Source organism: Leuciscus leuciscus, assembly GCF_965113295.1.
Source record: "Leuciscus leuciscus genome assembly, chromosome: 9".
Taxonomy (NCBI): domain Eukaryota; kingdom Metazoa; phylum Chordata; class Actinopteri; order Cypriniformes; family Leuciscidae; genus Leuciscus; species Leuciscus leuciscus.
In genome coordinates this window covers 37,707,187-37,730,821 of record NC_138733.1, presented here as the reverse complement: position 1 = coordinate 37,730,821, position 23,635 = coordinate 37,707,187, and the positions used below count along the sequence as shown (strand labels likewise).

Below are 23,635 nucleotides of genomic sequence, written 5' to 3'. Positions count from 1 at the left end.
TCTTTAATTTGCGCGTCGTCAGTAGATCACGCACAGAACTTTACACTCCCATCCGGAAGTTTTTTCTCTTATTCTAATTTGCCCTGTTTACTAAATCTGACCCTTAAGATGCTAAAAGTACCTCTTAACGTCTATATTGTGACTAACTAGGAATGCCATTGCTTTTAATGAGAAACCTTTGCCTTCAGTCCACAGATGTGAAGGGCATGTGAATTTTATCATCATGACATATGTGGCAAAATGAAAGTTCTGTCGTCATTTCCTCACTCTCATGTCGTTTCAAACCCATTCTTTCATTCAAACCTCTCACTTTCATTCATCTTCAGAACACAAATGAAGATATTTTTTATGAAATCGGAGAGCTTTCTGTCCCTCCATAGACAGCTACGCAACTACCACTTTGAGTTCATAAAGAGATTGTAAAACTAATCCATATGATTCGAGCGGTTTAGTCCAAATCTCCTGAAGAGACACGATAGCTTTATATGCTGAACAGATTTAAATTAGGCTTTCATTAAATCACACATCAGTTGTGGCAAACGGAAGCTCAAGCATGTTTCGCTTCATTCTCGTGTTGCGCAGCGCGTTTGAGCTTCAGCGGGACGTTTGTTCTCGCACGTCAAACAGGTTCGGTTGAGCTTCGCTGTTTATGTTTGCTGATCAATGTTTATATGTGAATGAAAGCCTAAATTGAATCTGTTCATCATTTAAAATGACTGTGTCTCTTCAGAAAATTTGGACTAAACGCTCAATTCAATTGGATTAGTTTTACGATCTCTTTATGAACTTTTCTAAGCGGTAGTTGTGTAGCTGTCGATAGAGGGACAGAAATCTCTCAGATTTAATTACAAATATATTTTCTTGTGTTCTGAAGATGAACAACGTGAGGGCGTGTAAATTATGACAGATTTTTAATTTTTGGGTGAACTTTAAGAAGGGGAAAATCATTAACAATGTTGTTTTATCTCTCTGTCTGTCTTACCTCTCAGTGGGCTTTCCAGAGTATAGTTTGACAGAAGAGTTCTGCAGGAAACATTTCCTCACAGGACTGTTGTTGCGAGAGCTGGGGCTCGCTCTGCAAGACGAGCAAGACCTGAGACACCTCGCCCTGTCCTGCCTGAAGAACCTCATGGCTAAACATTCACTGGACTCTCGTTATGCCGCAAAGGTGAGTTTTGACAATGATAGCACTTAAAATTAAGGCTGCACAATATATCGAAATGATCTAAATATCGCAAATGTATATATCGCGATATGCATATCGCAACAGCTTGCAATAACTGGGGTCATGAACAAAAGACAAAGAGAAAGTCACTCTTGGCTGAATAACTTTTGTAGCTTTAATAAGAATCAGTATATATTTAATTCATACTGTGAAAACTAAGCAGTGTTTTATTTTTACATTTGATTATTCAGTTTCTGTTGTTAAATAAACCTAATGTAGGATAACCTGAACCCCAAACCCTCTGGGTTACACTGATGTTGAATTTACACTTACTTCTTATGCTACAGTAAACGCTGTTCACTTTCAGAAGTTGTAGGGTTGTTTTCTTGTCACAAAAAGAATGTGAAACACTTATGTAGGTTATATAATTTTAAATAAATATATTTTAAAGATTATTTAAGTTTATTTGACACACTTTAAGCATTATCGTATCGCATATTGAATATCACATTATTTAATGAGTTTTCGCATATCGCATTTTTCTTCAGTATCGTGCAGCCCTACTTAAAATATATAGTTGTTGTGCACCATTTCTGTGAATGGTTTTTAACCGTATTATATGTGTGTGTGTGTGTGTGTGTGTGTGTAGGAGAAACAGGCACGGATAGCCTCGCTGTACCTGCCTCTTTATGGTCTGATCCTTGACAACATGCCTCGCTTTTTCCTCAGAGATCTGTTTCCAATCTGCCTGACGGCTAGTGACCAGGTACACATGCTGAAGATATTCATCAATACAAATATAATTGAAAAACATAATATGGAAGCATTGTTGTTTTTTTAATCAATAACTGAAATCATTTGAACAAGATCTGAAGTTTAAACAGGGCTGTAAAGTGCTTGAGTAATTGTACTTCATTCCTATACTATACTTGAGTGTTATTTATTATATATGATATTATTCACACCAAATAATCGATTTCACACCAAACACAATGCAAAAAAAGGGGGCAAAATGTTCCATTGCGGAATGGGACTCTTATGAGGAAGCTCAACAAAACAAAGGATTGTGCCAAAACACTTTTATTATGTTTGAAAGTAAAGAAGCTGCTTCAATGAATGTAATAATGAATTTTATTTAAATTCCATTCTCACTGTCACTCCTAGTGTGCCAGCTGTGTTGTTTTCTCATTGCTATTTCAATCAAATATCTGTAGTAGTTTCCAATGTGAGTGCTTTGCATAATTTTTGTATAATTACTGCTTGTAGGGTTTTTTTGTGGATCACAGTTTTTGTAAATTACCAATCAGCATGACAGGAGGCCTATATACACACAGCCCACTCACCTATGTTCACCTCACACTCGCATGGACCTATGTTCACCTCACACTCGCCTGGACCTATGTTCACCTCACACTCGCCTGGACCTATGTTCACCTCACACTCGCATGGACCTATGTTCACCTCACACTCACCTGGACCTATGTTCACCTCACACTCGCCTGGTTACTCTCCTAACCAGAGATACAGTGTAAAAAGCTTTGAATGTGGATCATTTTTTTCTTTCACATTTAAGTCAATTTTGGGCAAATTCTTAAGTAAAATTTTGACACTGTCACATACAAATCCATAACCAAAATCCCAAATATACCTGTCCTTTCACAGCCCAGATTTTATACACATAATCCATTAATCAGAATGAAATTTCATTTACTTCTCTCCCATTCCACACTATAATGTCCCTGCGGTGATTGTTCAGTAATAAGATTTCTTTCACAGGGTTCCAGAGATGATCTCAATGTCGGTGTAGGTTTAGCAGGTCAGGTGACCCATGTCTTACGCCACGGGAACTCAATGGATGCGTCCTTCTCCAAGGAAGTACTCAACTCCATTACAGGTGTAGTGATGCTGTTAGACTGTGTTTGACCTGTGTTTCATAGATGCTGCCTTAATAGAGTACTGTATACTTACCCAAAAATGAGGGTTCTAGACTGTTAGACTGTGTTTGACCTGTGTTTCATAGATGCTGCCTTAATAGAGTTCTGTATACTTACCCAAAAATGAGGGTTCTACTATTATTCACATTTTCAGGATTTTGGTCTATTCCTCACACAAAGCTATTATGCTTTCAGAATATTTGGAATATATCACATGGACTACTTTTATGGTGTTTTTTGGTCCTTTTTGGAGCTTGACAAACATGTTTTTTTTAAATGAACATCCTTTAATTCAAAATTCCTCTCTCATATGTACCCATTTTGCTTTCCCAGCCTTTTCTTCGTTGGCCGTATCAACAGCTAATAATGCAGACTCAAGAGGTTCTCTCATCAGCATCGAGTCGAACCCCAGCAACAGTGACCGCAACAGTGAGAAGATGGATGGATGTGAAAAGGTGAGTAACTACATGACTTTTTTGCAGAGTCTCATCTATATTAGGTGTAACTACAATGTCAGAAACATGCAAAAACGGTATCTGTGAGTGTGCAGCAGCACTGGGGCAGAACCCTCAAATGTTGAAGCCTTTAATGTCGGTCAGAAACCCTGAAAAGGTCTGTATTTGCACCTAAGGGAGTGCTAAAACAACGGCGGATGTACTCTGTGACGAGCCGTTGTAAAGGGACAAGTTTTGCACATTTTATTCTAGTCCACCCGTAGTTTCTAATGATGGGTTTGGAAATAAAATGTTTTGGCCAATGTCATTTTAGCGTTAATTCAGTAAACAATTTATTTTAATTTACATATAGTCATATGAAAAGTATTTTATTCACCTTTATTAAAATTAATCATATATTTTATGAATTAAATATGAATATGAATATGAGTCAAAATATGATCTGGTCTTAGAAGAGGAAAGACCTGGCTTATCTTCAAACAAACGAAGTACAGAGAAGGGTTGGTTATAATGCAAGTATGTTTTAATCGTGCACCAGGTGCTCTGAACACGAGCCAGAGCAGGCGCACACATTTCACTGCGTTTTCTCCAAATGAATGGAGCCTTTTCACAGACTGTGGTGACGTGTTTCCACAGTTATTAACATCGTAAATCTAGCTATGTTTTATTTTCATTTTTACAAAAATTGTATATACATCCATAACACTATAACTTTGTGTTTTATTACCCTGGCAGTAAATGACAGAAACTGGTTAACACTGCTCATGTGTTTCTAATACAACAGCTGAGAGAGGGATCGCAGATTTTCTTTCTCTCTTCTGACCAACATAATCAATCTCTTTTGGAAAGTCATTGAAAAACTATTACTATTGATTTCTTCTTTTGCTATTAGGGCAAATGGGGAGGTAAAAATTATATTTATGGTTGTATCTGTTCATCGCTATAGAAGTTTGCACAACTATGACGACTTCTGCTTCTGAGAACCACAGAAACGTATCAGCTAAGATCCTGCAAAATCGTATCTATTATCCTTACATCAACATCAATTATAATAGGCATGTATGTGTATTTTTCTTTTTTGAGGAATTGCTCCTGTATTTATAACACCTAGTCCTGGCAGACTTGACTTCTGATAATGTTTCCAATAAATTATGTTGTCTGAAGTTTTGCCTAGGAATTCAAAATGATAAAGGAATGGCTTATCGTGGTTATAGTCATATGTGTAACATAACACAGTCTAAATATGACATTCATTTCTTTATTCTTTATTCCGGCATGGGCTGCATGGCCCTGGCTGAGATCACCGAGTTACGGGTTGTAGTCTAACCAGCAGAATGAAAAGTACGGCACTTGCTACTGCCAATACACACACGACATGCTGCAAGAAAGACATGTTGCTGCTGTACAATACAGTATACATGACTTACAGTAGCAGATGTATACAGGTGGAGCTGGGGAAGGTGGAGGGTTTCTGAAAGCGCTCTGCAACTGCTACAGCAAATGCTGACCAAATATTTGAAGGTTGAGCAGCTCATTGGCTGCTGATACAGAGGGAACCAATCATCTGTTGCCCTATGGAGAATGATGTGACTGCAAGCAGATCAGCCTTCCCATCTAGAGTTTCATGATGTGAACTTTGACTCTGACTATTGTAACAGAGTGATTGTGATCGCTGTTTTCAGGTTGCCAGGCCCCAGTCTCTAATTGGATTTGGTTCACGCTTTGACAAACTGGATCAAGCGGAGACCAGAAGTCTGCTCATATGCTTCCTGCACATTATGAAGACCATCTCAGAGGGTGAGACTCCTGAAACACCAAACCTGATAGATGATGTCTATTGCACATATTCAAATCTCATACAGTAGCATCTGTAATGGCCTGTGACATAGTTTATAATGTTCTGAGGATGATTTGCTCTCTGTGTTGCAGAGGTGATGGTTTCATACTGGCATCGAGCGATTCCCCAGGAGATCAGTGATTTCTTCAATATCCTGGAGTAAGTGACTCTTTTCATAAAGACCAATAAATGGATGAACTTCAAGAGAGGAATGGAAGAGAAGTTACCGCTGTTTGACGTATTTCTCTTTTAAACAGACTATGTCTCCAGCACTTCCGGTTCCTTGGAAAGCGCCACATTGCCAGGTAAGATCTCTCCTCGATCAGAAGTGTTTCACGTGTTCTGCAGTAAATCTACATGAATGTAGGAGTCTTTTCTTTTCTCTTCTTTCTGCACATACAGACTGCGATGACTGTTTTTCTTCTCATCCTTTGTTCTTTGAAATAATATTCAGTAACAAAACACATTTTTGAAGTAGTCACTTCCTTTTACGCTTCCAAGTTGTTTGCTACTATAAGTTTTATATTTTAACTTGTTTTTAAAACTTCATTGAAGTTTAATTGGAAAAATTAACAAATGTCACTTTAGTAACCTGATCCTAGCATAACATGATCAGTCAAAAAATGATCATTGCTGTTTATTAGCATGCATGTTATATTGGCTGTTTATTAGTACTAATAAAGCACATATTAATGCCTTATTCTGCATGACTATATTCTACATCCCTTAATCCTATCCAACACCTGAACTTAACAACAACCTTACTAACTTTTAATAAGCAGTAATTCTGAGCTTATTGAGGTAAAAGTCATAGTTACTACTTAGTTAATAGTGAGAATTTAACCCTAAACTAAAGTGTGACCATGATTTTTAAAATCACTAAATCACTTACATCAAAGGTCAAATCAAACAATAAGAGCACCATAAAGTTACAACTGCATGATGTAACCACTTTTTGTGTGAATGCTGGACAACTCTGATATGAGTAATATTCTTGCTCAGGTGTCTGAAATGTCCACTCAGTAAACCATAGGAAATATTGCTTATTACTATGTAATGACTGCTGTAGTATATGAGTGAGTAGTAGCCTATAGTGTCTGACCTTGTTCTCATGAACGAAATTGATTCCCACTATTTTATCTGTGTTTGTGTTGAGTTTGCCTACTTGCTATTTCCATTGTTATATCATGTTTAATCTTACATGTCTCCCTCATCACACTCTCTGTTCCCATGTTTTCCTCTGTCTGGCTTTCACACATAAATTCACATTCTCACTGTAAGACACAGATAGTCATTCAGCAATCTCTAGACTGCTATCAAAAACCAGCATGAGACGCTTAACATTTGCCAGTTAATATCACAATACAAACTTGACTTTTCCTGCTCTTAAACACTCCCCTAGAAGCTTGGCTTTGATTTTCTGAGCAGGATGGTTTTGGGATGAAGGTTGGCATTAACCCTGCTCTGATTGGCTGGTTGTGTGCGCAGGAAGCTAGCGGCCGCGGTTAAGCTGGCTCAGGCCACACAGAACAATGGCACCCTGAAGGGGTCTAACGTGTCCTACCAGTCTTCAGGGCTCCTACCCCAATGGTAAACACCTAACCGGTCTACACTGAGCTCCCCAAAATCACTTAACATGATGTGTGCAATGCATAGAGCTAATAATTTTAATCCTGATTATAACATCCTCACACATACAGTAGCCACACATTCACAAAGCATTTGTCCGTGTGGGTCCCACTTTATATTAGGTGTCTTTAACTATGTAACACGAACTTGACCTTTGCTGCTTCTGAGGTGGGATACGGGTAAGGTTAGGGAACGGTTTCGTGAAATGGTTAGGTTTAAGGGTTGGTTATGGGGTTGAGGTCAAGAGTGTAATTATAGTGTAATAATTACATTATCAATTGCAATCATAAGTAAACATGTACAGTATGTACACAATAAGTCAAGTCAAATTTATTTACATAACTCTTTTCACAATACACATTGTTTCAAAGCAGCTTTACAGAAAATCATGAAGTTAGTGTTTATAATATCTTAATATCTTTATGCCTTATATTCACATTTAGCAGAGATAATATCACTTATCGTCACAAAATGTAAACTATATTATCTCTGCTAAATGTGAATATAAGGCATAAAGATATTAAGTTGGATATGTGACTATATCCAATAAAGTTGGATATATGCGTGTCTCTGTCAGGGTTAGGGTAGGTGGAAGTAGCGAGGACTCACGTGCAGATCAAATGGGCTTTTATTAAGCATAAAATAAAACAAATACAAACAAAACTACCCCGAGGGGGAAAAACAAGACAGACTAGACTTGACTCAGCTTGACTAGACAGCAGGGAAACACACAGCATAGATACGACGACGAACCAGCACTTGGACTTGGACTTGGACTTGACTGAAGCACACAGCAGGGAAACACCGTGTACGACGACGAACCAGCACAGGACTGCAAACACAAGGAGAATAAATAGGGAGAGCAAACAAAGCAGGTAACGAGGGAGGACAGGTGGGGAAAATGAATCAATAATCAGGTAACAAGGTGGGCGGGGTTAGACAATCGACTAGAGAGCACATGGCACAAGGAAACACATGACAAGCCATGTGCTCACAACAAACAGGACTAGAACACAAAACGAGACATGAACACGCAGCTAGTGAAAACTCATAAGCCACGTGTTCACACAAAACATGACAACATGAAAGCACACAGCCAGTGAAAAACAAGCTGTGTGCTACACAGCACAAGACAAGAAAAAACACATGCAGACAGAAGAGCGCGCGGCTCGAGCGAACTCGAAACCGCTCACGTGACAAGACAGAGCGCACGAGAACAAGCGAAAGCTCATTCCGTGCGCTCACAAAAGAAAACAAACACGCGGAGTATTGATGTCCGAATCTCGACACAGAACCGAAACCTAACCAGACAGACGTGTCGGGATCCAAACACCACGCCCCGCACATATAACAAGGCACGTAGACAAGTGAGTGCACGGCCCGAGCGCGCTCGGAACCGCGCACTCACACAGAGACGAGACAAAACAGGGAGTGTCAGAGCTCTGTCACAAAACCAAGAAATTAACTAGACCGAAGTGACAGAACCCTGACACTACCCCTCCTCCAAGGGACGCCACCTGGCGTCCCAAAGCGGGACATCAAAAACAAGACAGGAACATGACAAGACAACTCACCAACAGACAACACAAGACAGGAAGATCAAGACACAGAGACAAAGTGGGGAGGGAGGGGAGCCAAGTCAGAGCCAGCAGGAACATCCACAAAGTCAAAAAGAGGGACCAGGGAGGGACGGGCGGGTTGAGCCAGGGAGGCTCAGACAGATCTGGGGTCATGGCAGAAGACCAGGGTGGAACCGGAGGGACAGACCAGGGAGATTCCGGCGGGTCTGGAATCCTGGCTGAGGGCCAGGGCGGTGCTGGAGGAACTGACCAGGGAGATTCCGGCGGGTCTGGAATCCTGGCTGAGGGCCAGGGCGTTGCTGGGACCTTGGGTGGCATCGACAGGACAGGTTGCAAGGGCAGAGCCATCAGGGCAGGCGGAGCAGGCTGGCCAGGCTTGGGAAAGACAGGGACTATAGTGAGGAAGGCCATATAAGGAGGAGCAGGCTGCTTGGCGACGGCTTCCGGGCTGGCAACGGGCTCTGGGACCGCTTCCGGGAGCTTGGCCGAACCCGGCATGACTGGGAGCATGGGTGGCGCCGGCAGGGCAAGGAGCTTGGGTGGCGCCGGCAAGGCCAGGAGCTTGGGTGGCGCCGGCAGGGCAAGGAGCTTGGGTGGCGCCGGCAGGGCCAGGAGCTTGGGTGGCGCCGGCAGGGCCAGGAGCTTGGGCGGCGCCGGCAGGGCCAGGAGCTTGAGCGGGGCCGGCAGGGCGAGCAGCTTGAGCGGGGCCGGCAGGGCGAGCAGCTTGAGCGGGGCCGGCAGGGCGAGCAGCTTGAGCGGGGCCGGCAGGGCAGGGGGCCTGGACGGCGAGTCAGGGATAGCAGTCACCTCTGGGACGGTCCCCGGGCCCGGAGCCACCGGACAAGTCGTTGAGGAGGCCTTTCTTTTCCTCTTCCGTCTCCGGACCACAGACACAGGGACCACTGGAACTGGAACCACTGGAACTGGAACCACCGGACTCGGGACCACCGACACTGGGACCACCGGAGCAGGAACTGGGACCACTGGAACTGGAACCACCGGACTCGGGACCACCGACACTGGGACCCCCGACACAGGGACCACCGACACAGGGACCACCGGAACGGGAACTGGGACCACTGGCCTTGAGTGAGCAACAGGAGCCCTCCTTCTCTTCCTCCGTTTCCGTGAGCAAGGTGGTGCTGCTGCAGTCTCAAGAAACGCCACAGGGGGCGCTGAAGTCTCTTCAGCCGCCAGTGGGGGCGCTGCAGCCTCTTCAGCCGCCAGTGGGGGCGCTGCAGCCTCTTCAGCCGCCAGTGGGGGCGCTGCAGCCTCTTCAGCCGCCAGTGGATAGGAGGCAGATGAGGCGGAACTGTTCTTCCTCCTCCCTCTCCCCGAAGGGGTCATCGGAGGACTGGGGACCTGGCAGCTTGTGAGATGAATAGGAGGTGGGCCAAGAGGTGGAAGGCCTCCCTCCTCACCACGGTTGTATACGTACCCCACAAACTGCCAGAATGAAAGAATCCCCAGCATTCCCATCTCCCAGGCACGGACAGGCTCATTAAGGCCGTTGTTGAAAATGTCCTTGAGCGCAGTGTTGTTAATGTCAAGCCCCTCTGCAGTGATGACAAACTGATGGGCAAACTCTTTCACTGTAGACACCCCTTGGCGAAGAGAAAAGAGCTTGCCATAGTGCTTCATCGTCTGACAAGTGGAGGGGCAAGCACTGGGAGATGGAAACAGGAAGATGACCATCTTTCTGCTGAGTCCTCTGATGGCTGGTTCGTTCTGTCAGGGTTAGGGTAGGTGGAAGTAGCGAGGACTCACGTGCAGATCAAATGGGCTTTTATTAAGCATAAAATAAAACAAATACAAACAAAACTACCCCGAGGGGGAAAAACAAGACAGACTAGACTTGACTCAGCTTGACTAGACAGCAGGGAAACACACAGCATAGATACGACGACGACGACGACGACGACGACGACGACGACGACGACGACGACGACGACGAACCAGCACTTGGACTTGGACTTGGACTTGACTGAAGCACACAGCAGGGAAACACCGTGTACGACGACGAACCAGCACAGGACTGCAAACACAAGGAGAATAAATAGGGAGAGCAAACAAAGCAGGTAACGAGGGAGGACAGGTGGGGAAAATGAATCAATAATCAGGTAACAAGGTGGGCGGGGTCAGACAATCGACTAGAGAGCACATGGCACAAGGAAACACATGACAAGCCATGTGCTCACAACAAACAGGACTAGAACACAAAACGAGACATGAACACGCAGCTAGTGAAAACTCATAAGCCACGTGTTCACACAAAACATGACAACATGAAAGCACACAGCCAGTGAAAAACAAGCTGTGTGCTACACAGCACAAGACAAGAAAAAACACATGCAGACAGAAGAGCGCGCGGCTCGAGCGAACTCGAAACCGCTCACGTGACAAGACAGAGCGCACGAGAACAAGCGAAAGCTCATTCCGTGCGCTCACAAAAGAAAACAAACACGCGGAGTATTGATGTCCGAATCCCGACACAGAACCGAAACCTAACCAGACAGACGTGTCGGGATCCAAACACCACGCCCCGCACATATAACAAGGCACGTAGACAAGTGAGTGCACGGCCCGAGCGCGCTCGGAACCGCGCACTCACACAGAGACGAGACAAAACAGGGAGTGTCAGAGCTCTGTCACAAAACCAAGAAATTAACTAGACCGAAGTGACAGAACCCTGACAGTCTCAACTGCAGTTGAGACACACATATATCCAACTTTATATAAAGAGCTGGGCAATAATATAGTTGCATTTTCTGACTAAATAAAAAAAAATCAGGCAGTGGGGATTTGTACTTTATGTTTGCGAATAAAGTTGGATATTATATATATCCAGCTTTATATATAGAAAATAAGTGAATTATGATTCCTTTAAATGTTAGTAAATAGTACTTAAAGACACTTCATATAAAGTGGTTCCGTCCTGTGTAAATATCATATTTCATCATGTCTTTTCACAGATGTCTTCAGTGTGGGAATCATGCGAGCCCCTCTCATTCACCTCCTGATATACGCCATATTTCTGTGTTGTTGCAGAGAAAGTGAATGGCTATTTAGTGTTTAATTTTTAGCTAAAATGTTTTAGAACTGCACAGGTATTCACAGTTTACTAAGAGCCAAATTTTCAAGATACTCTTGACAGTCTGTAAACACTGAAAGAAACAGCCAAGAAAGTGTAGAAATAGAGGGAGAAATTATAATTTTTTCTCTGCTATTGTCATGACAAGTGTAGATTCTGTTATCGCTGTTACTGTCACTCCTCTGTTTAACCCTGAATGCTGTTGTTCCCAGGATTGTGTCCGCTCCGGATGGGCACAGACACGCGCGCTCCCAGACCATGCCCATCATCAGGGGGAAGAACGCCCTCGCAAACCCCAAACTGCTGCATATGATGGAGACAGGTACAGGACACTCCATACACCTGAACAGCCATTCTGCTGTGTGTTTCAGATAAATATGGGCGACTTTGAATCATGGAATTGATCATTTATTGAGCCATGAATATTTATTTAACATAATACTGTGGCTCAGAGTGGATGGCAATGCATATGATCTGGACATGTTTTTAAAGTGAGATTTTCAGGTTTCATGAGAAATTTAAAGAACTGTAATGTGTGTTTAGATGGAAATGCTCCTGACGGAGAAAACGTCAACCCTACAGACATCGAGGCTAACCTTTCTACTGAAGTAGCCCTGACCGTGCTGGACGTTCTGGACCTGTTTGTTCATCATCACAAGGTATAGACATGACCTTAATGACAATGACATCCCAAAATACACTCTGAACATAAAAAAATTAAATCTTACTTCGTATTTTTGTCTTGTTTCCAGTCCAATTGTCTAAACATTCTTAAATCAAGAAGCATTTATTAGATAAGTAAAATGACATGATATTATATCTTGTTTTCTAAAGGAGAAAAAAAACTTTATTTTCAACAATATTCAACAATTAAGTGAGTTTTTGCTTAAAACAAGCAAGATTATCTGCCAATGGGGTAAGAAAAATAATCTTATTCAAATGGAAACAAGCCAAACCTCGCTTAGCTTTGATTTTTCTTTCAGAAAACAAGATTTAATATCTTACGTCATTTTACTTCCCTGCTTCTTGATTTAAGAATTTTTTGATATTTGGACTGGAAACCAGACAAAAATACTAAGTAAGAAAAGCATGTTTTGCAGTAAGTATGTGAATTGGGATTTGTGCTTGATGATTTACTTAAAAACTCATAATATCGCCTTTTTTTTTTTATATATAAATAAATAAAAAATAAAAAAAAATAAAAAAATCAATATGTCAATATGTGTGCACAAAGAGGAACACAGGAAGAAATTATATTAAAATATTTAATTATTTCCATATGGATCAATGACAAGTGAAGATGTCTAAGATTATAAAGAGGAGAAAATCTTTGTGAAATATAAAAAAATACAGGGCAATTTAAATTTGAAATAAAATGTACATTTTCTACAATTTTATTTGAAGACTATACAATTGCCAGGTGAAGTAACATTTAAATAAGAAATACTTAAAAATTGAAATGTTTCCAATATATTTTTCAAGATTTTTTTTTTTTTTTTGGGGAATAATGAATATCAAATAGTTTTTTCAGTTTCTGTTTCAGTCACAAAATGTGCCCTTCTTTAGTCGGATATTAAAAGAAGGATTTCAAAAATGATGACTGTCTAAAGATGTTTTCTCCATTGTATCTTTTTCTTCTCACTTGACAACAAACTGCTTACCTGCACTGACTTTGATCGGGTGGACAAAAGTACTTCAAATACTTTCCCAACAATAATATTTCCAAACAAAATGACTTCACAGCTTACCGTTTTTATGAAATAATGACTCAAGATTATGTCAAGCTGCATATCCCAACATTAACTTATGTTCAATGTCAATTATGATATAAATTAAAGATGCTACTAAATGTCTTAACACTGTCCTATTTGCAGTGTGATGGATTGTGAAACTATTCTATTAAGTGTTTAGGCCAAAAATCAAGTCTATTATAATCACTGCAAAATTCACAGTCGTGTTTTCCAGAATAATCAATGCAAATACTATTTAGGAAACATTCGATATGTGATGCAGCCATTCTGTGACTGTTTATCTGATTGTAAAGACATTGCGTGTGTTTCCTCTAAGATGACTAACTCCTGCTCCTTCTCTTCTTCTACAGAAACAGCTGCAGCACGATGAAGGGCAAAACTCTTTGATGAAGAAAGTGTTTGACACGTATCTGCTGTTCTTCCAGATCAACCAGTCCACCACCACCCTCAGACACGTCTTCACTGCCCTGCGCCTCTTCATTCAGAAGGTTGAACCCTTTCTTTACATATATCTTCAAATCCGGGATTTATTTAATTACATTTTTTCTGCAAATACAAGGAATTATTGGGTGCATTACAATTGTAAAGTAGAGCATTTCTGTGCCCTACTCACTCTGAAGGGCAGAGCACTTAAAGTTAAGCAATTGTGTCACATAGTGTAGCAATTTAGGACAATTGAAGGAAGCTTCTAAATGTAAATGTAAGTTATCACATCAAAAGGAATTATTCTATTTACATGTATACAAGCTCATGTGTATTTCGCTTCAAGTTTTAATGAACTCCAACCTGCAAATTCATTTCACAAGAAGACTTGTGACCAGTAGAAAATGAACACAGCACGCCGTGACCTCTTCAATTAAAACTGAATTAAAAGAACGCAAAATTTAAATCTGCAGGATTGTAGTGTTGCAGTAAAGTGGATTTACATTTTTTATGTATTATATTTAGAAAAATGTTTTAAAGGCACCACAGAGTGTGACGTTATAGGACAACCATTGCAGAGTCTGTAGAAATGTTGTATGCTCAAACTCTAGTGTGACCGCAGCTTCATTTGGAGCAACCCTGCATGTGACACCCCCTTTTCGCAGTGCAATAGCTCAATTTGCCCATTTTCTGCCTGATTTTGTAATTATTGAGTTCACCTCTGGTCATCCGATGTTTTTAAAGTGGACTTTTTAGTGGACCAAAACTTTTTTTCCATGATACCACAATTGTTTGATAACATTAATAAAACAGAAGCCTATATAAGACCTACTGTAACGCACGGATCTAATATAATGTTACACATCAGATGTTTTTCCCCAACAGTTAAACAAAACGTTCACCGATAATGCTTGCGTGAATGTGTGTATATCGGGATCGCCCGCTGTCTTTGTGCACACGCTTCGGTTTAGCTTGAGTAAGATCGTTTTTCATGGACAAAGGAAAGGTACTCCTCTCAGAAAACACAAATAAAGATACTTTTAGATGTTTAATTGATATTTGGAGCATTGCGATCATTAGACAAGGGCTTAATGAACTTATTTTTGTGAAAACATTATTCACTTGTTTTGCTTGTAGCTCGAAATTATCCAGTGCGCATTTCCACTCCTTTTGCCAGCACGGGTCACATGTGCTTTAAATAAAAATAATGCTGAATAAAGCTTCATGACCGGTCAGAAATAGGCTATTTATTTTAAAACATTGGCAGGTCTGGCAAAAACTACATTTGGGACCCTGTGCACTGTGTACAGAAAGTAAAACTGATCACATTTAGCAGACAAACATTGTAGGTTTGAACCCGTGGTGCTCAATCCTGCTACTGGAAATGTATCTTCATATCTAAATGTGCTTTATAAACATTCCTAATCATACGCACCTGAACTAGCTGAGAGAACACCCTGTGCTGATCTCGGCCTCTTCTTCACGTGCTCTTCCTCTTCAGTTCCCGTCCACGTTCTTCCAGGGAAAAGCGGATATGTGTGGCAGCCTGTGTTACGAGATCCTGAAGTGTTGCAGTCATCGCTCCAGCTCCACACAGACCGAAGCTGCTGCGCTGCTCTACTTCCTCATGAGGAGGAACTTCGACTTCACCAAGGGCAAGTGCATCGTCCGCTCACACCTGCAGGTAATCTTCGCTTACACTTTATTTCGATAGTCCACTTTAGACATTCTACTAACTATAAGTAACTTTGCAACTACATGTCAACTAACTCTCATTAGAGTATTAGTAGACTGATAGGTTATGGTTAGGGTTCGGGTTAGTAGAATAAGTTGACTTGTAGTTGCCAAGTTATTTATAGTCAGTAGAATATCTGTTGGGGAGCATCACAATAAAGAGTTAGCAGATATTAATCAGATAATCTACTAATACTCTAATGACAGTTAGTTGACATGTAGTTGCAAAGTAACTTATATTTAGTAGAATGTGTAAAGTGGACTATCGAAATAAAGTGTAACCATCTTCTGTTATTTTGGTATGTGGGTGCATTAGTGTAGATATATGTGTTCAGACAACTGAACATCTGAGGTGGCTCTCTCTGGCTGGTTTGGGGATTTGGGGAATGTGAGACCGATGTGTATTGTGTGGTTTCTTCTCCTCCAGGTGATTAAAGCTGTGAGTCAGCTGATCGCTGATGTAGGAATCGGTGGTTCACGCTTCCAGCAGTCTCTGGCCATCATCAACAACTTCGCCAATGGAGACACGCCACTTAAAGTGAGAGTTTTGCAAAAATAACACTTTAAAGCTGCAGTGTGTAATGTCTGCGCCGCCAAACAGAACTGTTCAAACCACAAAATCAAACTATGAGTTTGTTTGTCTCTGCATATTAAGCTGGGATAGGCCTTGTTAGCAGCCGACGTTATCTGGTAGCAGTTTTGACACTGTACACATAATCACATGTTTCTTTCTAGCAGAAGACATGCTCCAAGTTGATTTTTTTTTTTCTTTAAGCATAGTTTTGTTGTGAGCCACGAATGAATTCAGCAGAAAATATTGTTAAAATGCACTGAAAACTTGCAAGTTTACCATGAAGTGACAGGCACACAACAGATTTATAAAGAAGATTTCATGACAAAAAAGTTTGTAATAGTCCTCAATTGCTCACTCCTGATAACATTTTAATTGTGGCCATTACCAAAGGACATATTCTGGTAAGCCACTGTGTTCTGTGTAGAGCTGCGGTTTGCTGAAGCACTGCTTACACAATTATACTTAAGCAATTTTACAAAGATAAATATTCCTTTTCAAAGACCCGAATGTTCATGTTAGGCATCCTCCTTTTCCATAAAATGTAATCTTTTGCTATCATCTAAAAATTCCAATAAAATAGCAGCATAAAAGTAGTCCACAGTGTTAATGTACTCAGTGTTGGGGACATTTTTCAGTAGTTTGACAGGAGCTCAGTTGCTTTTAAAACACTGTAGCTGACTACTTTTTCCAGTTAGTAGCGTTGTAGCGCAACCAAAAGCAACACATCGTTTTGGGTTTTGAGGAACCTGCAGTGTATTGAAGCAACAGTTTCTTCTTCAAACTAGATCACAAGCTAAAATTGTGCTTTACTGCCATCTACTGTTCTATCACTCCTCTTGTGGCTTTACGGTTCACTGAGAAGAGATCGTCTGATATCTTAAAGGATGTAGCTTTTGTATGTAATCTATGCAAACCAAAGATAAAAATCGTCTGCTTTAGATCTGCTAAAGACTTTAAGGATGCACATACAGGTGAGTAATAGCCATTTTAAATTGAAGTTTTATGGCACTCTATATTAAATGTTTATTTCTGTTTTAATTATGATGATGAATCTGTGTTTCTCATTAATTACATAGATAAATCTGTCTCGCCACAATTTTATATTGGGAGCATCACAATAAAGTGATAGCAGATATTAAGCAGACAGTCTACTAATACTCAAATGAGAGCTAGTTGACATGTAGTTGCAGAGTTACTTATAGTCAAACGAACGTCAAAAGGGACCATCAAAATAAAGTGTTACAGAGTGTTGTGTGTCGGCTATCTTTGGATAGTTTACACAATAAAACAAATAGGCTAATCTTTGAAATCACAGTTGTATTATATTGTTTTAACAATTAACAATTATTCATTTATTTGTAATATACAATGTCCTTGTAAAATATATTTAAGTAGTTTCAATGTAGCTATAGCTGCTTTTTGATAGTGACTTGTAGTGTCGCTAACTACTTTTTCAGAAGGGTGGCTTGTCAAACTACAGTTTCAGAGTAGCTTCCCCAACACTGAATGTAATAAATTCCTGTATATTAATGTTCCCTTTTAGTCTTCTGCATTTGTGTTCAAATATGGCACCTCAAGACTAGTCACCCCAATGACGTTTGATGTTACTGAAGTAAATTACCTTGAGGAGCCATATTTAACCTTCATCCTTCCCTCGCACTTTGTAACGCATCTTTCCCTCGCGGGTCAAAATGACCCAAAGCCCTGAAATTATATTTCTTTTTTTTAAATATTTTTTTATGCAATTTCTCTGAGACTTTTTTTTTATTTACCTTTAAATTACTAGATTTGATCAATAAATAACAAATAAATAGTAATTTAAGCACATTCCTCAAATTTTTTCAACTTAAATTCAACATAACTCACAATTTCATGCATAACTTTTAATTCAGCTCAAAATATCTTACATTGGGTGTCTTTGCCGACCTCTTGTGGGAAAAATAAATCTAACATGATATTGAATGACTCTATCCACTAGATGGCCTTATAGCTCTATATGGAGCAAATGAGCGGTTCTGCTGGGTCCGTTTCAGTCAGTTTCTTCAGGATGCATTCAGATACACATGTAGACTTTATAAAATAATATTTTGGTAAAGTTTTAGGTTGTATTGTATTATGTGTACTGAAGCATTCCTTGCATTCCATTCATTCCTAAGGGGGTCAAATTGACCCACGAGGGAAGGATTTGTTACTTTTTTTTATTTCAAACACAAAACTCCTCGAAACCATAAAACATTTTTTACAAAAAATGTGTTGTGTGTATTCATGGTTCAAGTGGACAAAAGTCCTAGGGTCTTGGACCCCTATGATGAACACTCAATTTTTTTGAGTTTTGGGTCAAAATGACCCGAAGGAAGGATGAGTAAATGGATTTAGAGCAACGACATAGGAGATTTTCAGTCATAGAAGACAAGAACAGCCCAAATCCATGACCTAGTATTATAACATTAAACAATAGTTATTTTGCCTTCCTCCAGAACACAACATTCCCGGCTGAGGTGAAGGACCTGACCAAGAGGATACGCACGGTCCTAATGGCAACCTCCCAAATGAAAGAGCATGAAAAGGACCCGGAGATGTTGGTGGACCTGCAGTACAGTCTGGCCAACTCCTACGCCAGCACACCTGAGCTCAGGCGCACCTGGCTGGAGAGCATGGCCAAGATCCATGTTAGAAACGGAGACCTGTCTGAGGTCAAAATCAGAGCTTAAAGAAGTTTATATGAACTTTAGTATTAGGGCATTTATGTGAAATTTTAAAAACTGTTTTCCTTGTCCACTTCAGGCAGCCATGTGCTACATCCACATCTCAGCACTTATAGCAGAGTCTCTGAGGAGGAGAGGTGAGCACCTCAGTATTTAAGTGATGCATGCTTATGTCAATGTGATAGTTTCTCTTTTTCTTTTTGTAACACAGCATAAATAACCTCCATATTAAGCTTTCTTTTGACATGCTTCTTGATCATTGCTGCTCAGTTGTTGTTGTTTTTTTCAGTGCTGTACTTCATAATGAATGAAAAATGCTCCTAGCTGCTTCCTGCTTTATTCCTTATACTGTGAGTTTGTGTGGCCTTGTCATTAGACGCGTTTGTCTTTGCTCTGGCTCTTGCATGTGCATGCTGGCATGAGTGTGAGTTTACACTAGATGCATGCTGGAGCACTCGCCTTCGTTCTGAGTTTGAGATAGGGGTGGGCAGTATGACTAAAATCCTATTCAAATGACTAATTGCATATAATGGTAACAGCATATATTGCTGGAAATTCAGTGAATGGCTTTTTTTTTAATTATTAGATATAATTCAAGTGCTACTTCTTATCATTTCGTAATTCTTAACAATATAGCTAAATGTCTTGGAACGGACTCTTCTACCCTTGCATACGGTGTACTTGTCATACTGCCCAGCCCTAGGTTGCAAGTAAACCTGTGTTAAACCTGATGCCACTCTGCAATCACAGGTTACTGGAAGTCTGAGAAGGTTCGGATCCCAAGTGTGAGCAAAGAGGGAGCCTGTGTAATTAACTGTAGCCCCTTACTAACTCCCCAAGATGGAGAATGTGAGTTCACCTCCGCCTGCCCCGACCTGCAGTATTCTTGACCCCTTCAGTGGTCCCAATGTTTCTTACGATTTAAACTAAAACATTTACTTATCATAGAGCTACTTCTGTGCTTCTTCAGCTTAGTTTACCCTGATCAGTTTTGTTTGTTCAGCACTTTTCACAGTACATATTGTTTCATAACAGCTTTACAGAAAACAAGGCCCCAGTAAGCGAACCAAAGGCAAATGTGGCAAATAACAAATCCCTTAAAATGTTTAGGTAAAATATCTAAATACTAACTGAGCAGCGAGGATGCAAAGCTTAGGTTTTGGACAGGTATAACTAAGATATTTATACCTGTCCAAAACCTAAGCTTTGCTTCCTTGCTGCTCAGTTAGTTTGTGTACACTACAAAAATCTTTTTCAGAATTTGTATCTTGTTTTCTGCGGTATTCTGAGATATTCTTAAATCTACAATACTGTGCAAAAGACTAATATGAAGTTTCCGGATGTTCTTATGAAGCATTCAATGTGCCTATAAAACTTTTGCACAGTATTGTACAAGACTTATTTTCAGAGAAATCTAACATAAACCTTGCGGCATAAACCTACATTTGCTAGATTTACAGTGAAAATATTGTATTTTATTGTATGTATGTTGCTGCTTAACTAAATTTATCCTGTTCGAAGGATGTTTATATATTTTTAACAGTAAAAGCAAAAAGCAAGGCAAACATCTTTGTAAAGAAAGCTATTTTTGCTGAGTATGAGGGTAAACTATTCAGTCAGGCTCTTAACACGGCAAAAAATCAATGTTAGTAGTATTTAGTAATGGTAATTACTAAAGCATACGTCAGCTTGTTTTATATTATTATTATTATTATTAAAGGAACTACAGGAAGCAAGTGTGTGTAAACAGAGTGCACATTTATCTCATGCTTATAAAATACAGCGGCTCCAAATAGTTTTCAGACACGTGTGTCCATTAGTTTAACTCTTGAAATGCTCTCAGAAAGGGAATGTTTTAATCAGTTATTATAATCAGGTATATTTGTAAAGTTTATGTTTTAGTGTTTTTTTGTAAGGAGGTCTTCCCGAATGTTTGCTTGTGCAAGGTACCTGTCACCCTGTAGAAATAATAATGTGAACAACAGTGCACGGGAATGTGAATGAAAGTGTCCACAAGCACTCTCTGTTTCCAGCTCACCTTATGTTTTCATGATTCAAGCAAAGACTGCTTGAAGACACAAACATCCTTGTAATGTGCCATATATTGTGATATTATCACAATGCAAAGACGGTGTTTGTTTACAATTAATAGTAGCACTGATTATCTGAAATTAAGTTATTGTGTTATTGTTAATGTATGATTTAACAGAGAGAGTAAAGCGGATGGATGAATGAATGATTGGATCCCAGACAGCGATATAGTGTCGGCCCAGATGTGGATTCCACGTGTACCAGATGTGGGCCGGATCTGGGCCGACACTATGTTGCTGTCTTGGATGTGAAGATGGATAGAATGATGAGTAAATACTGGATGAAAGATGAATGGATGAGTGGATCCATGCATGAGTGAATACTGTACGGAGGGAGAACTGATTTGAGAATGGATGGAATACAAGGACTAATGTGTTAATGGATGAACTGATGGATGGGTAGATGTAAGATGGATGAATTAATAACCTCTTTGTGTATTAAACTGCAGCATCATTCAGTATGGGTTGGGCCGCCTTCATGAATATCTCTCCGAATGTTAAAGAAGAGGGAGCAATGAAAGAAGACGCTGGCAATCAGGACACTCCTTACACAGAGGTGCATTCTCACTTCGCACATTTCAGAGGAATCATAGTTTCAAATGTCTCTCATACACACTGAATAATGTCTCTGTTCTGTAGGACACACTGGTGGAGCAGTTAGAGATGTCCGTGGATTATCTTTGGAAGTCTGAGAGATACGAGCTCATTGCAGAGATCAACAAACCTGTTATAGCTGTCTTTGAGAAGAGACGAGATTTCAAGGTACTTGGACTTGGTTGACTTGGAAGAAAATAAACATGAGGGAGCATGCTTATCAACTGTGTTTGTGTGTGTGTCCAATAGCGGTTATCGGAGCTGTACTATGACATTCACCGCTCATACCTGAAGGTGACAGAGGTTGTGAACTCAGAGAAACGTCTGTTTGGTCGGTACTATCGTGTGGCTTTCTATGGACAGGTAAGACACTCAATCACTCAGAAACTCTTGAAATCATATTTTGGGGGGAAAAAAGTGGAAATGTGCAGTTGTTACCTCAGCCCACTGGTTCCCAATTCTGATCCTGAAGCCGACCTTTTAATTAGTAATAGTATCATTTTTAAAGGTCCCATGACATGCTACTTTTTGTAGGCTTTAATATAGTCATTAGTGGTCCCTAGTACTGTATCTGAAATCTCTTTCCAAAAATTCAGACTCAGTGCAGAATTATAGCCACTACAAGCCAGTCCCAGAATGAGCTTCCTTCAGACAGGCCGTTTCGGTGTCTGTAGCTTTAAATACTAATGAGGAGGAGAAAGGCGGCGCAAGGTGGAGGGTGGGTGTGGCCTTGACCATCTTGCGCAACGGTAACGTGGCGTGCATGTTTACGTTGGATATATTGCAATGGCACGAAGACACGCAGTCTTTCAAGCATTTCAGTTTGACCCAGAATCTGATCCAGATGGAGAAGCAACGGATGAAGAAGTTGCAACTCAGCGGCTCCAGCAGGACGTTTCCGAATGGTTAGTTTAAAATATTATGTTTGGATACGGTACTTTATTCGGATGGTTTACAGTTATTATCATGTAGCTAACGCGAACCTACTGTTGCCTTTTCATGAGATCTGTAACGTCTGTAATTTATCTTATTACAATTACATCAAGCTCTGCGATCTTGAAATGCGGATATCGCGCGCGCCACATAACCAACAGAAAAACGGTTATCCAAATAACAAAGACGTGTACAACACTCGCGTTACAGTGTGTGTATTCACACACATAAACTGCATAGCTAATTTTACAGCCACATTCTACGTGTAAAATCTAGGTAACCATAAACAGTAAAGCAACACACTTATATATAATTAGTTGACTTACTTGTCCGAGGTGTGTAGCTGAGCCAAAGAGAGTGATCCAGACTTTAGTTTCAGACGTTCAGCAAGCCCAGCTCTGTATTGACCCTTCGGTGTTCATTTGTACATCCAATTATTGAGCAATTGTTATGCTTCGCTCGCTCAAAAGCCATGATATCTCTCGTGGACAAACTAAAATCGCGCGCGTTCATTCCTACTTCCTAGCTCATTTTCTCATGGGCGGAAAATATTCTCTGGGCGGGCAAAGCAGAGACAGGGGAGGTAACATTTCCTCCTTATGACGTCATAAGGAGGAGATTCAAGATCAGCGCGTATGAGCCTCCATTTTCTCAAAGGCAGAGAAAGATAGCAAAAGCTCGATTTACACCGATTGAAATTTTTAGAAACTTGGGGACCATATACAGGCTAGGGGAACTCATATTAATGTTAAAAAACCTCAGAAAGTGAAAATTTCATGTCATGGGACCTTTAATGTTGGAATTTTTCACACCAAAAGCGAAAATTCTTTTAAAAAAGTAGCCTTGGAAGAGGCAAACAGATCCACGTGCACTTTGCCAAAACTTTGTTAGATCTGGGACGTACAGTGACATGGTGTTTTCGAGTATTTTTTTTTTTTTTCACAGCGCAGAATTTTATATGGTGATTGTGAAACACAAAACACTTACATGATTTTATGGTGAAATTTGTTATTTTCATGTTGATCAGGTCAATTTTGATCAAGAACAATGCACTGTGGCTTTAATTCAGCCTCTGCGTGCACTGTGAATGCTCTAATCTGTTAACAATGACGCCGAAAAAAAGGTTTGGGTTGAATTACT

The 23,635-nt window shown here is 40.3% G+C and overlaps 2 protein-coding genes across 8 annotated transcripts in view; both read left to right on the top strand.

Moving 5' to 3' along the window:
• The window catches only part of LOC309506724 (uncharacterized protein), a 105,947-nt gene extending 105,544 nt beyond the window's left edge, over positions 1–403 (top strand). The window contains exon 2 of the mRNA XM_082180660.1: positions 385–403. The gene's annotated coding sequence lies outside the window, so the exon portion shown is untranslated. The remainder of the gene's footprint in view (positions 1–384) is intronic.
• The window catches only part of dock10 (dedicator of cytokinesis 10), a 138,000-nt gene that overhangs the window by 100,793 nt on the left and 13,572 nt on the right, over positions 1–23,635 (top strand). For 6 of the 7 annotated variants that reach the window (XM_082180605.1, XM_082180607.1, XM_082180603.1 and 3 more), the window contains 19 exons: positions 990–1,168; positions 1,815–1,931; positions 2,942–3,059; positions 3,433–3,554; positions 5,237–5,351; positions 5,484–5,550; positions 5,649–5,696; positions 6,880–6,981; positions 11,904–12,013; positions 12,235–12,350; positions 13,793–13,930; positions 15,367–15,549; positions 16,027–16,137; positions 18,651–18,866; positions 18,958–19,015; positions 19,629–19,727; positions 21,418–21,524; positions 21,608–21,730; positions 21,812–21,925. In XM_082180605.1, the coding sequence (XP_082036731.1) occupies positions 990–1,168; positions 1,815–1,931; positions 2,942–3,059; positions 3,433–3,554; positions 5,237–5,351; positions 5,484–5,550; positions 5,649–5,696; positions 6,880–6,981; positions 11,904–12,013; positions 12,235–12,350; positions 13,793–13,930; positions 15,367–15,549; positions 16,027–16,137; positions 18,651–18,866; positions 18,958–19,015; positions 19,629–19,727; positions 21,418–21,524; positions 21,608–21,730; positions 21,812–21,925 (2,243 nt within the window). The remainder of the gene's footprint in view (positions 1–989; positions 1,169–1,814; positions 1,932–2,941; positions 3,060–3,432; positions 3,555–5,236; positions 5,352–5,483; positions 5,551–5,648; positions 5,697–6,879; positions 6,982–11,903; positions 12,014–12,234; positions 12,351–13,792; positions 13,931–15,366; positions 15,550–16,026; positions 16,138–18,650; positions 18,867–18,957; positions 19,016–19,628; positions 19,728–21,417; positions 21,525–21,607; positions 21,731–21,811; positions 21,926–23,635) is intronic. The other variant, XM_082180608.1, reaches the window with a different exon arrangement.